Source organism: Stigmatopora argus, chromosome 1 (genome assembly GCF_051989625.1).
Source record: "Stigmatopora argus isolate UIUO_Sarg chromosome 1, RoL_Sarg_1.0, whole genome shotgun sequence".
NCBI lineage: Eukaryota > Metazoa > Chordata > Actinopteri > Syngnathiformes > Syngnathidae > Stigmatopora > Stigmatopora argus.
The window spans coordinates 13362722-13379404 of NC_135387.1; the positions used below are offsets into that span (position 1 = coordinate 13362722).

The window sequence follows — 16683 nt, forward strand, 5'->3', positions numbered from 1 at the left end:
AGAAGATTAACCTCATGCCTGGCTACAGGTTAACTCCTTGTACCGAGGTGTGAAATAGTTAAGCGTGACACACTGGTTTTCCAAATAAGGCCTCTCCCACTTCCATCTTTTCAGCCCCTGGCGTGCAAAAAGATTCACACACATGCTGAGAGAGCAGCTGCGGCCTCGCATTCTTCCTCTTTACCAGCTCCCCCTGTGTGGTAATTTCAAAACTATTCAATCTAACTCTCCATCATGTCTTGACATGAAATAATGACAAACTGTTTTGGATGTGAATAATAATGTGTTTATGCCAATTTAAGTGAGTGGTGTTCAAACTATTTTAATTGGGAGGACAGGCAGGCAATAACAAGTGCGCCGTTTTAATGGATTGGACATCGCTCGCCGTCAATAGCAGTCATTATATAAAATACATCTTTCTGTTTTGATAGCAGGGAATGAAGAAAATATGGATTTGCGAATATTGTCTGTCTACATGTAACTATTATATAATACACAATCAAGAGTGAATAACCTATATCAGGGTAATTAATTTAAATTAATATGATTGTTCTTTCCGGCATTCCTGCCTGAATTGTGTGAAATAAATCACAGAAATACAAAAATGGCATCTTACAAATTTGGGAGGAAGTCCAGAATCTAATATTGAAAGCTGTAAATCACACAGCCAAGTTACCAAGTTAGTACTGTGAACATTGTACAATGGTTCCCCAAACTACAGTGAAAAACTTCAAAAGTTGAATCAAGCCTTCATTTCTAAGTATTATTTGTACAATTTGTCTCTTTTAATGAGCTATCATTTTAATTTTGAACATGTTCTTAAGTTTAATGAGGTTTGTACAGAACATGTCAGTAGAGGGTGATCGATGTATTTATGTATTTGCTGTTGTGTGATGCATTAAGGACGGGGTGGAAAAGACAAAAATAGTATATTTATTACAGAGCTATAATCTCGTCTGTTTTAAGAACTCTGCAAGCAACATCTCAAAAAGTCAAAAATCTACAGACACATGGGGATGAAAACAAACAAACACAAAGGCGTGATGACACCCCGCAGCTTGAAGCAACACTTCACCTTTCAAGTCCAGCAGGAGTTCAAAGAGGCGTGATGCACCCTCAACATGCGATGGCGCTGTCCCCTACCCTACTTGGCAGGATGAGAAACTGACTGATGCTCTTCTTTTTTAATTCCCTGTTCTCCTTGCTTCCACATAATGTCAAGAGTCACTCAACAAACATTCATTCCAGACTCAATTTTCTGTCCTATGTTTTGATGCAGTCGTCGAGAAGATCAGAAACAGAAAGCTTGAATGACCTGCACAATGAGATGGGGGTTGGAGGGATTGGGGAGGATCAGATTTACAAGAAGGCTGAAACTGCTCAGAATCCCATTTAGTTTCTAAAAAGGAAGAAGCAAGACAGAGAGTCGGGCTTTTGTGACGTGCCGTGGATGAAATACCTACATGACAAGAAACACTTGGTTTAATCATAAAGGGATGGAATTTATTCAAATGAATTTCCTGTTGAAGCCAGGTCCTCATAGTTTAGAGAGTGGTGGGTTACTGTAAATTCAAACAGAGAATAACAGGTGTGAACTTCATTTGGACTCCAGTTAGAGTCAACTTGAAAAAAATTCAAACTACGTGAGCAAAAATCCCTAATTACTTCACTTGGACTAGAGCCCTTTGACTTAAGGAGACTTGCTTCTTCCACCAAAACACAAATGTTAAAATTTATGTTAATAACGAATCTATAAAGTTTTATATGTAAAACTTTGCTTTACACAATCATCACAAGTAACTTTACTCATTCATATTTGTGTACTTAAAGGGATATATTACGGACTGCCACGCCACAACCAACCCCGCATCCCCAATACACACTTCAAGTAGAACTAGTTGATTTACCCGAACGCTTGTGCATGTGACAAATACTTTAGCCAAGACGACCACTAAGTAGCCCACAATGATCCACATGAGTGGCAGGTCCTCTTCTCGTTGAGTGAGGTTCACATAGTTTGGAAGTGTGTGAAGCAGCGTCACTGGTGTTGTGGTGGTGTTCACACATTCTAAATGGAGTTAAAGACAATAACAATGAAAAGGTATTTTCAATGGCATTCCAAATGTTTAGCTGACATTGTAAATTTGACTAAAGAGGAAGGATGAAAAAAAGGAAGAAGTTGAGCTCAGAATGTTGTTTTCGACATTATTCAATGTTTAATCTGTTTCACTTCTACTTTTTTCGCCTATTGAAAGTAACAGCTGTCACTCAATTTCATAATATTGATGATATTATCAGATGATAAGTTTGTTTATTATTTTGGAGGAAAGTAGGCATCCTGCTCATCCATTTCAAGACCATCAAATGTAAAATATATTGGTGTTATTCATTGAGTTTGCTGGAGCCTATCCCAGCTAACTACGGGCACCAGGCGGGGGGCACTCAGAATAGGTGGCCAGCCAATCGCAGGGCACAAGTAGACCGACAACTATTCATGCTCACACTCATACCGAGGGGCAATTTAGTGTTCAACCAACCTACCATGCATGTTTTGGGGATGTGGGAGGAAACCAGAGTACCCAAGGAAAACCCACGCTGGCCCGGGGAGAACATGCGAACTCTAGACCAAGGGTGTCAAACTCGGGTTGGTTCGTGGGCCACATTAACGTCAATGCAATTTCATGTGGGCCGGACCATTTTAGATCTAATATCAAGATTTTTTAAATTTTTCTAAATTGGATTAAAAGAACTGGATCAAAAGCCCTAAATAGTCCATTTTTATAGATCTAAAACAATGTTTATTTGAGCTTTTTTTTCTTAGTAATGGAAATGTATTTTAATCATGTTTTTTATAAGTGGAAAACGGAAAATATTTGTATATTTATTTTTAGATTTTACAAAATGCTTTTTGAACTAAAAACACAAAAGAAAAAAAATGGATGAAAAAATTGCAGTGATTGATTTTAAAATGGGGAAAATCAGGAAATGTAATGTACATCTATAATCATTTGAATTTGATCTTAAAACAGAAGGTCGGCACTCAAGATTTACTTTCTCGGGCCGCACAAAATGATGCAGCGGGCCAGATTTGGCGCCCGGGCCGGCACTTTGACCCCTGTGCTCTAGACTGTGAGGACCCACCTAGGATCGAACCCTCGACCTCGGAACTTTGAGGTCAACACGCTAACACCGTGTTCAAATTTTTTTTATTACATTGGATCATTTGCCAAGTAAAATAATTTATATTATTTGACTTTTTTTGTTTGTTTTAATACAACCTGAAGTTACTTGCAGTGAAAATAAGTTTGACACCTACTCATGGTGGTATCTAATTTGCATTGTGGGCTTACCACAATCGATATCCTGCCACAGGGGAAAGGAAAAAACATTTAACTGTGAAACTACAAGAAAACTAAAAATGATCTGGGATTTTTTTGTGCTTCTGAAACATTCTCGTACATAAGACTTCAAAATGTTTATGCAGCTAACACTTGTATATTATATCTGAGCATGGTTACCGGTAAATTGTTTGTCCATTAAATAATAAAATATTCTTTTTAAGGTCAGTTTTGTGGGTGTGCATGATATAGATATATAAATTAGGGTATTTCCTTACCATGAACCAGAAGGGTGACGACACAGTTTTTATTCTGTCCGCCTACATGTGCAGTAATGGCACATTTGTAGGTAGCAGAGTCAGGGGGTTGCACCGTAGGTAGGTGCAAACTGTGCTTCTGGCTAAACTGGGCCCGTTGAGCGGGGTCGGCCTTTTCCTCAATGCCATTGCTGATGCTGATGATGAATTTTCTTTTCTGGTTGCCTGTCATCTGCCCAAATGGAGACCTGTTCGTATCACATTTCATGTTGGGAAACGAGCCGAAAGCGGGTCGTCTTACCCTGTACCATTTCAAAGCCAGGAAAGTCGAGCTATCCTGACAGGAACAGCTTAGATCAACATTTTCACCACAGTTCACAACAACCTCTGCTTGACTTTGGCGCATGTAGAACACAATCAGCATCTGTTCACATTATACAGCCTTTTTCTCAAAGAAATTATACACTTTTAAACATTGATATTAGATTATCTTGATGTTGAGAATCATTGTAAAATCATTTTGAGCTCACCTTGATGAATAGTGTGAACCGGCTCTTGGTTTGTCTCTTCATCGCTCTTCACTTCTAAGACAGATCACACACACGCACACTATGTGACCAAAAACGTGCCTCCTATAAGTGGAAGTGTGACAGACAGCAGGTGGGTGTTAGTTTTGTATGAAGTACCAATGACTGATCGCACGAGGACCATCAATGGGGTACAGTAGGGGTGTTTGGATATGAACGGCATGGGCCATTGTTTCAGATGAGAGGTTTAGGAGGGAAAAAATGTGCATCCAGTATGTTAGTATATACACCTTTGAAATTCTAAAAGCATCAAGCTATAAAAAATAATAATAATTACCCCTCTGTGACACAATCCAATTGCCACGGATAGGAAGACTTGATGTGTCCATTTTGTGGCCATATTAGAATGTTCGTTATTTTTCTCATGAGCAATGCAAAGTCGTAATATGCTTATTTTTAACAGATTTTCATGAAGTTGACTTTTATTTGTCAATGTCATAGGACGTTGGTATGATTACCTTTTGACTGGAAAACAAAGCAGGCTGGGAAAAAAATCCAATTAATTCCCCTTCTAACAATTAAGCATACAATTTTGTTTTGTAGAGAAAATCTTCTCTGGAACTGAATAAAATGCATTGGTATTTTGTCATCATCATCATCATCATCATCATCATCATCACAACCAAATTCATCATCAGTGTTATTATTGTCATCATCATCATCATTATTATAATTATTATTATTATTTTATTACATTATTATTATTAGTAGCAGCATTAGTAATGGTAGTAGTAGTAATAGCAGTGTTGGCGATGGTAGTAGTAGTAGCAGTGTTGATGATGGTAGTAGTAGTAGCAGTGGTGGTCATGGTAGTAGTAGTAGAAGTAGTAGTAGTAGTAGTAGTAGTAGTAGTAGAAGTAGTAGTAGTGGTAGTAGTAGTAGTAGTACTAGTAGTAGTAGAAGAAGTAGTAGTAGTAGAAGTAGTAGTTGTAGTGGTGGTGATGGTAGTAGTAGTAGTAGTGGTGGTGATGGTTGTAGTAGTAGAAGTAGTAGTAGTAGTAGTAGAATTAGTGGTAGTAGTAGAAGTAGTAGTAGAAGTAGTAGTAGTAGTAGTAGTAGTAGAAGTAGTAGTAGTAGTAGTAGTAGAAGTAGTAGTAGTAGTAGTAGTAGAAGTAGTAGTAGTAGAGGTAGTAGTAGTGGTGGTGATGGTAGTAGTAGTAGTAGTAGAAGTAGTAGTAGTAGTAGTAGTAGTAGTAGTAGTAGAAGTAGTAGTAGTAGTAGTAGTAGAAGTAGTAGTAGTAGAAGTAGTAGAAGTAGTAGTAGTAGAAGAAGTAGTAGTAGTAGTAGTAGAAGAAGTAGTAGTAGTAGTAGTAGTAGAAGTAGTAGTAGTAGTAGTAGTAGTAGAAGTAGTAGTAGTAGTAGTAGTAGTAGTAGTAGTAGTAGTAGAAGTAGTAGCAGTAGTAGTAGTATCTATTCAGATGTGTGCCTACATAATTTAGGATAAATAAAAAAACACAGATTTTACATTTGTGAAAAATGGACTACATTATATCAGAAGAGGAGGTGCGCCACCGGGTGGTGCTGGTGCACACGTGCATCACCCTCTCCTTTACTGTACTGTATATACAGTTCTAGTACTATATACAAGAGTAAATTCCTTTCTTTCATACGGAAAGCATCGCATACATTTATATACATATATACATATTGAGACACTGTACTATGTGAGGAACTGATTTTAGTATGTACTTTGCAGACATAGTAATTCAAATTGATCAATAATTGATTCGCTGTTTTAGCTGATGTTCATTGTTTTTTATGAATAGAAAACATGTCCCTGCTTACCTTAAGTGGCTTGACAATGTGAAGAGTGCTTTGCTCAGTGCGAAAACGCAAACAGGAAGTTAAATGCTGGGGGTTACACGGGGTGACGATTCATGACCTCATTCTATTCATGACCAATTTGTTAATGTGAATGATACATCAGTCTTTGAAATTTTACTCCCGAGTGAACACAGCCATTTCAAAACACGCGTACTGTAGCTGCACACCCACCCACACGAATATGAGGCAGCCTCATCCTGTTGTTTTCAATCCCAGGGAACTCCCCATTGTCCCCCGTCAAGCATATTATTTGTAGGTGTCGCTCTTGTTGACAAAAGAGGTCAATATATATGGTTATTAATAGCTGACAGGCTTAATGGAATAGAGAAGAATGAAGCGCCCCATCTGCATAAAACAATACCTCATTCAGCAGCAGCTGGCACGAGGATGCAAAATGTACTGACATTTTTACACAAAGTGCGAGTGGAAATGAGGAGTTATTGGCCTTTTCCGAGCACACGCCCAGCTGCGAGTGCTGCTCTTGGAAGAAGACGAGGCCAGATCTCAAGTGCAGCACTAAAGTTCAAATGCTAGTTCAAAGTGTCACACTCACACACACTTGTTATTTTGCAACTACGGCGCTCCAAGCTGTTGTGGAAATGAGGCAGATGTCGGAAAAGGGCTCTGGAGTAAATCTAGGCAGAGTCGAAAACGGTTGAGCAGTTGGGAAGGAAACCAGCATTGAAAGCTTTTTTACATGAATATATATGACAACATCTAGCATTGACCCACAAAATATGTTATACTATGCATAGACATGTCAACAAACGTCGTCAAGAAACAATGTAATAATACTTTGTTTAAACAATAAAGAAAAGAAACACGAGAGATGGCAAAATAGACATAATTTTTATTTTTAGTCTCTCTATTTTCTCTCTATATCGTAACCCGTTGCGTGGCTTGGTTTCTTTCTATCTATTTATGTCTAAAATGCCTTTCCTGTATCTGCATTATCCCCCTCTTGCTACTGTGACAATGAAATTTCCCGAATACGGGATGAATAAAGTTATCCAATCCAACCACAATACCATCAAATAATACTAATAAAAACTCAAAATCCTGCCAAAATGACCAACATTTTAACAACACACAAGCTAAAGATTTCAGAAAAAAAGGGCAAAGGCTATATTTTTAAAAACTGAGCATTATGCCAAATATGCTAATGTATTATTGTTAGCAATGTTAGGCAGCAAGAACCGTGTTCCTAAATATAGTTAAGATGTAAAATTAAAATGATTCAACTAAAACAAATTACTCAACAGTTAATGAAAATCACTTAAATGTTTAAACAAATGAAAATGTATATAGTTCACTGTCCAACTTAAAAATGTAATGTACCTAAAAGGGAAAACATGAACACTGCAAGAAAATTCAACTTGAAGGAGAAAAGGTTTAAAGAGGCTTCATGCCTTCATGAATTCATTCTATTAGGAGCGCCATTTCTTTTAATTGAGTGATTCTGTCAAGTACCACTAGAGAGAGTTAAAGTACCACTTGTGCTAGACATTCAACACTTTAAAGAACATTGGTATGTCTGGTTCAAATTAGGCAGCAGCCAAACAGTAGCTATTGAGCAGGTTGGTTTTTGGACAACAAAAACGTCCAGTTCAAAGAAAATAAAACGACAGGCACCGCATCTTGAGGGTCTTTTTATAAAATCTACAAATTCCAAGAAGGACAGTGTCAAAGTGGCAATCATTTGACTGTTTAATTTGTGGCGGAAATGCGGTATGAATGAGTGCGCGTGCACAAATTGGAATGGAGTCGCACTTGTGGGGTGTTGTGAGCAGGAGTGCATCCCAGAGGTTGTTAGCAAGCCCAGCTGCCATAGTGTGGGTCTCCATTTTTCTGTCAGTGAGCTTGTTGAGCGCACGTTCTCCTGCCTCTGATTGAGGAAATCCGCTGACTGTTTGCTCTGTCCGCTGACATGAAACATCCCAATGGTTCCGCCGCCTCTCCCACAGGTCCTGTGCACTCGGGCTTTCCCATGAAGGCTTTAAATGTTTACTGCCTTGACATATTTATGGCTCTTTGATGGACCAGACAAGTACCACCGTGCAATACCACTGTAAATACAGGGCCGTAATGAACTACACCTTTTGGGAAGAAATGCCATTCACTCATCCGCTATGAAACATGAGGTCCTTGTATGAACACTTTGATTGCCCGTGAACTTAGACACGCCACCAAAGGCCGGGGCTGGTTTGTCGGAGACTGCAGTAGAACAAAACAGTTACGATCTGTATTGTTCTGTAATTTCATCTCAGGGATTTCCTCTTACCAGTAGAGTCTCGCCGCACACGCCCCCACCCATCCGATTTGCAGGCCGTCCATCATCCCGCCGCTGTCAGTGGGCCCTGCCAAATTCTTTGCCGCATGAAAACAATTGTGGCTGAATGTTTGAGGAGACATTACGGGCTCCGCAGACAGCCCACCCACCCCAAGCGACCCCCTGCTGAAAGTCACTTTGACTGGCTGGTTCTCAAACGTTGAAGAAAAGCACGCCAGGCCTCGGGCTACGACGCCATTCAAGGCCAAGAAACGTCAGATGGTGACCATGTACAGGTTTTTGTTCAGGAGGCCTTCTGGCAAGACGACAGCATGTTCAAGGTGAGCACCCGTGTGGGAATTGTAAGGATGACAGGGAGGAAAAGTACATCCTTCCTGTTTCTGGATAATCTATTTTATTTTCGAGTCTGCACTGACAGGGCCGTGATTTGTGCTGTCTTGGAGCTTTCCTCTCCACACTCCATGAACGAACGTCTTCTATGAGATGTTTACTTTCTTCTACTTCTTTCCAGCTGTTTAGGAAGTCTGTGTTGCAACATCATTCAATTATCTTTAAATGAAAGCATATTGGAGAAACTAGACAAAATTCAATATCGTGCACCAGAGTGAATAAAAATGAACGCTTCATGTGAAAACGTGAAGTTTATCGCGTTATAATCCGAAGTTCATCGCATTACAGTGTCAAACGAATTAAAACATGACTTTAATCACATTATAATATCAAACATATTATTTTAACACATACATTTTTTAAGGGAACTTCAAATTTACAACAAAAAATTATCACAGGCTAACGTGAAACATTACGTATGTTAAAACTTATTACAATATGAAAGTATTATTGAAATAGAAAATGAAACATTTAATATAAAAGTGCAAAATATTAGGGTTAAAGCATCAAAGTCCCCTTATTAAAAAAAGGTTCTTAAATTTTGTGGTCTGGTGTCTCCTTCACAAAGGCTGGAATTTTATGAATGTTGGTGTGATTATTCTTAAATGTGTTTGTGAAGGTTTGGGTGATAGAAAGGAATGTATACCAAAAAAATATTCTATTGCTATTTTAAAATCCTGTGCTGTATATTACAGAAGATAGATTTTACATATAAGAATATTTTTTGCATGTCTACCCAGTGCCTTAACTTACTACGAGAGTAAGAAATGAGTGATATTCCTTATTCCATCATTTTGTTTCGTGGGGCCGCTTATAACTCGAAATCTGAAATCATCTTTCTCGATTGAACGGAATGAAAAATCAATTCACCTGTTCCAGCCTCCCACAAAAGACAACAAAAAAGTGATTATAACATGTGTAATAGCTGATTATAGTTTTACATGGACATAGCATTTGCGTTTGAACATCCTAAACTCATTAGCTGCCATTGACAGTGATAGATGCCAATCCATTTGAAAGGGATCATTTACCGACATCCCTCCGAGTTCAAATGATTTGACGTCAATTTAAGTTCAAAAAAAGGCAATGAAGTACAGAGTTAGAACATCAAATCAACAAAGGCTTTCAGTTAGCAAGTCAACTGTGTTTTTCATTATGCGTTCGCATTTAGCCAGCTTGGTTTCATTGTTTCAAGTATTTATAATTGTCTTTGTTGTGATTTAGTTTTAGAGTAATCCAGTCTTTTAGATATGTTATAGAGGGATGCACTGGGTCAAAGTGCGCGCCCAGGGACACGAGTCAGTCAAGTCCGAACCTCGCCAGTCTGATCCATATCTTCACTTGTCAGATGAGCAACTCTGATTGTGCTTCCTACTTTGGCGCAATCCGAAATTTGGTGCCGGCCCTGAACGGACCCACCGGAGAGCTGTACATCTGGGTCCCAGCGCAGGATGATGTCAAGACTGGCGCTGACCCAAAGCCCGCCGCACAGAGGGTTACTCAGAGAGGTCGGCCGCACGTTGTTTTCCCTTCCTGTGCCTCGGTGACATCTTCCTGCCGGGGGGAGCCTCGGGGAGCCATTCGAAGGGAGCTTGGAGCACGGAGGACTTAGCGCAGCAAAATTCTACTTTGCCTGACACGGAGGAGGGGGGAGGGTTTAGTTTAGTGTTTGGACCCCCAGCATGCGACTGGAATTCCTTTTCCTCGCAGCCACCCTCAAGTTTTCCTCCATCCTTCTTAGTGGCAAATTAGTGGTGTGCTATAAAATTATATATGGAATTGTGTAGTACCCTTCAGCTTCAGTCTGCGCCCGTAGACTTTTTCCCAATGGAATTTATGCCAAGGGTCAGCAGAATTTCCTGGAACGATCTGAACACTCAGCTGCTCGGAGTTATTTTCAACTGGAAATTCTAAAATAAAGGAATGTAGTACATTAAGTACATTGTCAATCGGTTAAGCGCGGTCCTCAACAAAAATCTTTGGGTGTGTTAGGGAAATGGAGCACTGTTTTTAAGCTTGTGTTAGTTAGCAGACTACATCCTGGTTCAGAGAGGATGACAAGCAAAAGCAAGCAGATACATGAAAGCTTGTTAGACCCCTCAAAAGACATTGAAAATTGAAACATACGGTAACTTTGGTGGACAAAAGCTGAGGTTTTACTGAAATGGGGCCTCCACCCCCATTGCATTATCCCCCAAGTTTTATATTTTGGTCAGACCACCGTTTAACTGCAACTGTAACTGGTAGGTAATGAGACTTTCACATGAATTGTGGGGAATATTTTGGCTCAAGTGTCCATGCAGAATTATTTTAATTTATTTATTTTAATTCTTATTATAATTTTAATTTATTTAGGCAGCCCGGTGGCTCGAGTGGTTAACATGGCGGCCTTACAGCTCTGGGGTCCTGGGTTCAAATCTAGGTCGATCCACCTGTGTGGTGTTAGCATTTTCTCCTCGGGCCTGTGTGGGTTTTCTCTGGGTACTCCGGTTTCCTCCCACATTCTAAAAGCATGCATGGTAAGCTGATTGGACACACTAAATCGCCCCTAGGTATGAGTGTGGGCCTGAATGGTTGTTTGTCTCCTTGTGCCCTGCGATTGGCTGGCTGCTGATTCAGGGTGTCCCCAGCATTTGGCTCGAAGTCAGCTGGGATTGGCTGCAGCACCCCCCGCGACCCTAGTGGGGATGAAGCGGTTCAGAAAATGTATATATGTATTTGAATGTATTTATTTGAATGTATTTATTTGAATGTATTTATTTGAATGTATTTATTTTAATTTAATTTATTTTAATTTAATTCTCCAAAACATTTTTATTTCTTTCAGCAATCCTTACATTAACTTGTTGGTGTGTCTTGCACCAATGTTTTCTGTATGTGTATGTTCAAGATAACCAGGAACAAATAAAGGGATTATTATCAAAATTGCAGGATGTGTTTGAAATTTAAAACAGAAGGGGTGATTAATTATTGGGGTACCAAGGACAAAAGTCAACGCTAGCAGGTCAGAAAAGATCTTTTAGGATAAATCAAAACAAATAAAGGAATAATCAAACTTGCAAGACCTACCTGTAATATGCAACGAAAGAGGTGATTAGGTTTTGGGGTAATGAGGTCAAAGTTGACAGAGGTCAGAAAGGGAATTACACGTTAACTTGTTTCACACTTAAAGGGAGTACCCACTTTAACTGCTTTGAATTTGGCTTTCTCGGATTGCACCTTTAGTTTGTTTGTTTTGCAAAAAAAGGACAACTGTATGAACACTGACGGTAAATGAGACAAGGGAGGCTCAAAGTTCTTTAGATGTTCTTACTTACATTGTTATGTGCTTGGAGTCAATTTTGGTGGCTGAATTTTCATTGTTCATTGATTTCTCCATTTGTGGGTACAGGATCTCATAAAGTTTATATAAATTCCTTCCGAAATGGCTTTGAAACTTTTTCTAGACTGATAGATTCCATTTCTGAGCTGTATTTAAATTTGTTTGGATGATGTCTTCTTCTGGCTGACTTCATTTTATCAGATGGGTTTCATTTAAGTGATTTCTTTCTAAACTGCCTTTCTTGTGGCCAGTGAAAAAGAATTCAACTTTCCATAAGATAAAAAATTAAAAATATAACTCGCCACACAGGAAAATAAACGAATAAACAAAAGGACACACACACTGAATAATTTGCTTCCATTATTTGAAAATTCCAATTTAAACATTGCATTTTATCTTTACTTGGAATACATTTTTTTATGTTACTTACATTTGTCCCACGATCCTTGTGAGGATGAGCGGTACAAAAAATGAATGATCCCGTTTATATTTGTTTGATGAAATTGGGAAAATTGGAGATTGGAGAAGAGGATAAGCACTTTTTAACAATACCATAAAATATTTTTTCCAATGTTGCAGGAAGAATGATTTGTTGCTTTTAGGTTAAACCATTACAATAATTAAATACAGAATAGCACAATTTTGCATCACTTGCTTGTAGTGCGAGAAAACAGGCTTTCACTTGTGACCTCTCACCCCATCTTTCCCTGTCCGTCGGGCCCACGGCAGTGATTTATCCCTCTGGCATACCAACAGCTGTGTTTGGGGGTTCCGACCAGAGTGAGGGCTACTATTTGCCATGACTAATCGATAGCAGACTTAAAAAAAACACCAATCGCGAGTCTGAGGAGAGAAAAAAACACACTGTCTTAATGACAGCGTAAACCTCACAGTTTTACTGTGCAACTTGCTTGAGAAACAAAATCAGTTGTGAGTGAAGCTGTTGGAAAATAAACACACCAAATCACACAGTAACACACACACACACACAACCACACTTCCAAAAAATAGAGTAAAGTTATTTTACTTTGAGACTAAATTATCTGTTTCAATAGTGTGTATTTTGAATTGATCATCCAGAAAATGTGAAAAATTAAATTAATTCTAATTCAGTTGACATACCATTTTGAAAATGAAATGCTGATGATTATAATACATAGTGAAAGCTGACATTTTCAAAGTCTTCACTTTCAATCAACGTTAATAAAGTCAAATAAAAGTTCATCAGGCTCCTTAAAATGAGATTGGCAGAAAAAAAAGGATGACAGATTATTTGGACAAATTTAAGCTAAAGCTAAAACTATTTTGTAAGGAACCGTTTTTTTGTACAGGAATTGCTTTGGAACAGAAGGGATCTCTCTGGTAGTACTACAGTAAAAATAAATAGTTTCTAAAAGAAAGAAAACAAAAACAAAAGAAATAAAAGACAAATACACAATCTGATAAAATAAACTTTATTCATTTGTTTTCCAAAAAAAGAATGACAAACGCTAAGTCTCCAATAAATGCACAGCATCTTTGAGGGGCTTATGCTTACATTTCTCGGTCAAGTATAAATACTGAAGTATGTGGGCTCGGATGTCAGCTCCAGCATGTGTTTGTACATTTGTGTGTGCGTGCGTGACTCTTCCCTGAGAAAGTCTTTGAGGGTTTTCGGGTTTCTTGTCCTTTGCTGGTCAGTTCAGTCAGCGTCTCAGTCGCAGCTGGCCAAGTCTGCGCATCTTCAAACACTCGTTGCTGTCCTTGATTCGAGAACAAACAGATGGGGCTCAGTCATTAAGCATATCATGACATGTCCTTTTTTTGTTGTCCTGCTGTAGTTGATCAATTTTATATATCACCGCCTTTTATAAAGCTACATTTCAGACTCGAATGCCTTGTCAATAATAATGAATGCATAGCACAATACCTCTTACTGTGTATATGACCTTACTAATATATCGGCTGTAATTGATGGTATAGCCATCAAATCTGTTTTAATTGGAAGTGACTTCATTTATTTAATGAAAATGATTCCAAAGAAGAAGAAATAATCACATACATTTGTAAAGCTTGTTGAAGCTATTATTTAAAAACACACCTTGGACAAATTATTTAATCCGATAAATATCTAATCGTAGTACGTAATACAAGCCAAATGCTAAATTTTCAGGTGGAGAAAATGGCTAAATAAATTTTAAAATAATATAATTCTAGAGTCCCTTATTAGTAGTTCAATATTGATGACAACATTTTCCAATAGATGGAACTACCACCTACGGTTCTTGGGTGCAAAAGAATCCTTGAAATACATTTCCGTCTTTTTTTCCCAGTGTCCATACTGATTGTGTTTTTTTGTTATTTGCTTTTTGTTGTTGTTTTTTACTGCAGAACAAATCTACCCATCAGTACAAATAAAGTCAAATTGAACTTAAAATAATAGAATTCTCAATCATGCAAGTACTCGCAAGGAAAACAACAGTGCGGCCGCAAATTGTCCCGCAGACCGTACGTTGCTTACCACAGATTACCATGGGACACATGGTTTGGACAGAAATAAAAGAAATGTCAAATTCCCTGAATTTTGTGCATTTTGAGAAAGTGAGGTAATGTCATTGAGAGCAGGCAAATGGCCTGAACGTGCTTTTTGCACACGCCAGATTGAGGATTTGCACGTGTGTCTTGAAGAGAAATATTTCTAATCCTGTGATTTATGAAAAACATTTTTTTTTTGCTAAAACAGACAATAAAATATCGTAAATACCACAGACTTCCTGACTAAAGATTAAATTATAGATACATGAGATACATTTTATTTTAAAGCAATGAAATAATACGTTGATAAGAAATATTTCTCTTCAGTGTCGACTGGATTTCAAAGTGTTTTGTTTGTTTGTTTGTTTTTTTGTTTTTGTTTTTGATTTACCCCTTTTCTCTGGTTGCTCAAGCAGAAAGTGCAGATGGTCCTCGGCTGCTTGGCGCTCTTGTCCCCAGCTGCCTGCGCGTGGACCGCGTCGATACACGGCTGACCATCCGCGCAGCCGTCCTCGAGGAGAAGCACGTTGGCCAGGTGGGAAATGTAGCTGGAGGCCAGGCGCAGGGTCTCGATCTTGGACAGCTTCCTGTCCTCCGGCTCTGTGGGGATGAGGGTCCTGAGGGCCGTGAAGGCGCTGTTGACGCTCTGGGTCCGGCCGCGTTCCCTGGCGTTGGCCGCACTGCGCTGCTTCATCACCCCCGGGCTGCCGGAGTCGCCGTCCGCGGGGATCCTGGCTCGTTTCACGCCACCGCCGATGCCGCAGTACAGTTGGCCCGAGCTGTCGTCGCTCTCGCTGCGGTTGTCGTCGTCCTCGGACGCGATGTGCACGTCGGAATAGAAGCGCGAGGCCACTGGGCGCAGCATGGCAAACGTCATGTTTCGGGTCCTCGAGGTGTGGGGGGCAACTCTACATGTCAACACACGGCTCTACATGACTACACGTGGAGGGGAGCTTACTGGGGATGAGTTCACTCGACTGTGGCCAAAGTGAGGGCTCGACTAATGGAATTAATGGTGTGGGCTGGACTTCCCAGTCCCTATGGGAGGGGGGTGTGGTGGTTTGGACTGGTATAGTAGTGTCACCATTGTATACACTCTATACGTATTATTGGTATTATCATTATTATTATCGTTATTATTATTATTATTATTATTATTACTATTATTATCATTATTATTATTGATCTTCTGAACCGCTTTACCCTCAAAGGGTAGTAGGGGTTGCTGGAGCCCATCCCATCTGACATTGGGCCACAGGCGGGGGACACCCTGAATTGGTGGCCAGTCAATCGCAGGGCACAAGGAGACAAATAACTATTCACTCTCACACTCATACCTAGGGGCAATTTAGAGTGTCCAATTAGCCTACTATGCATGTTTTTGGAATATGGGAGGAAACCAGAGTATCTGGAGAAAACCCACGCAGGCCCAGGAAGAACATGCAAACTCCACACAGGTGGACCGACCTGGATTGGAACCCAGGACCCCAGAGTTGTGAGGCCGATGCCGTCGAGCCGCCGGGGTGCCATATGATTATTATTATTATTTATATGAGATAATGTACTGTCATATCTCTCTAAATATGTAGTATATATTTGTCGTTAATTAAGTCCTAAATATGTTTGCCTCACAGTTCTGAGATCGAAGGTTCGATCTCAGGTTCGTCCTCACTGTATGGAGATATTGAGTATTTCAAGTCAGAAAACAACAGCCCTTCAAGTGTGATGTTACCTATAGAGAAGCAAAGTAGGCCATGTAAATCACCAGTTTCATGATGGTAGCGCATCTGACTCACAGTTCCGGGTTTGAGGGTTCCCTCCAGGTGGGTTCTGACCAGGGGTGACCAACTCCGATCCTCGAGAGCCCCTATTCAGTTTGTTTCCCATGTCTCCCTCCACCAACACACCTGAATCAAATAATCAGAATCGGTATGAAGCCTCTGGACAGCCAGCTGATGAGTTGATGATTTGATTCAGGTGTGGTAGAGGAGGGAGATATGGAAAACAGACTGGATAGGGGCCCTCGAGGACCAGAGTTGGCCACCCCTGGTCCAGACTGTATGGAGTTTGCACGTTCTCCCCAGGCTTGTGTGGGTTTTCTCTGGGTACTCTGGTTTCGATTGACAAGGATCACTGGCAGCCAATGAGTTAAAGGACTTAG

General features: G+C 39.7%; 2 protein-coding genes across 3 annotated transcripts; both read right to left on the minus strand.

Annotated features, from left to right (window-relative positions):
- Nucleotides 1–907: 907 nt before the first annotated feature.
- Nucleotides 908–4225, minus strand: LOC144085506 (T-cell receptor alpha chain V region 2B4). The gene is made up of 5 exons (XM_077614843.1): nucleotides 4126–4225; nucleotides 3897–4019; nucleotides 3617–3827; nucleotides 1908–2068; nucleotides 908–1315 (listed from the first exon to the last, which is right to left on the minus strand). Exons 1-5 carry the CDS (start codon nucleotides 4165–4167, stop codon nucleotides 1292–1294), a joined length of 561 nt encoding a protein of 186 aa, XP_077470969.1. The 5' UTR covers nucleotides 4168–4225; the 3' UTR covers nucleotides 908–1291.
- A 9216-nt stretch (nucleotides 4226–13441) lies between these two features.
- Nucleotides 13442–16420, minus strand: tcf15 (transcription factor 15). 2 transcript variants are annotated; one of them, XM_077598867.1, is made up of 3 exons: nucleotides 16319–16420; nucleotides 14914–15374; nucleotides 13442–13750 (listed from the first exon to the last, which is right to left on the minus strand). In XM_077598867.1, exons 1-3 carry the CDS (start codon nucleotides 16407–16409, stop codon nucleotides 13694–13696), a joined length of 609 nt encoding a protein of 202 aa, XP_077454993.1. In that variant the 5' UTR covers nucleotides 16410–16420; the 3' UTR covers nucleotides 13442–13693. The 2 variants fall into 2 exon arrangements, with proteins under 2 accessions (XP_077454993.1, XP_077455001.1); XM_077598875.1 differs by lacking the exon at nucleotides 16319–16420 and having other exon boundaries at nucleotides 14914–15510.
- Nucleotides 16421–16683: the final 263 nt, after the last annotated feature.

Bases quoted from the DNA above. Each gene is read 5' to 3' on its own strand.
- tcf15 (XM_077598867.1), bottom strand. From the start codon at position 16,409: ATGGGAAACAAACTGAATAGGGGCTCTCGAGGATCGGAGTTGGTCACC. The intron at 15,375-16,318 runs GTGAGTCAGATG...TGCTGCGCCCAG, and splicing joins GAACCCTCAAACCCGGAACT to TGGCCTCGCGCTTCTATTCC. The intron at 13,751-14,913 runs GTAAATCAAAAA...TCTCGAATCAAG, and splicing joins TGAGCAACCAGAGAAAAGGG to GACAGCAACGAGTGTTTGAA.
- LOC144085506 (XM_077614843.1), bottom strand. From the start codon at position 4,167: ATGAAGAGACAAACCAAGAGCCGGTTCACACTATTCATCAAG. The intron at 2,069-3,616 runs GTAAGGAAATAC...AACTCCATTTAG, and splicing joins CGTCACCCTTCTGGTTCATG to AATGTGTGAACACCACCACA. The intron at 1,316-1,907 runs GTAAATCAACTA...CTCATTGTGCAG, and splicing joins TCACATGCACAAGCGTTCGG to GTCATTCAAGCTTTCTGTTT.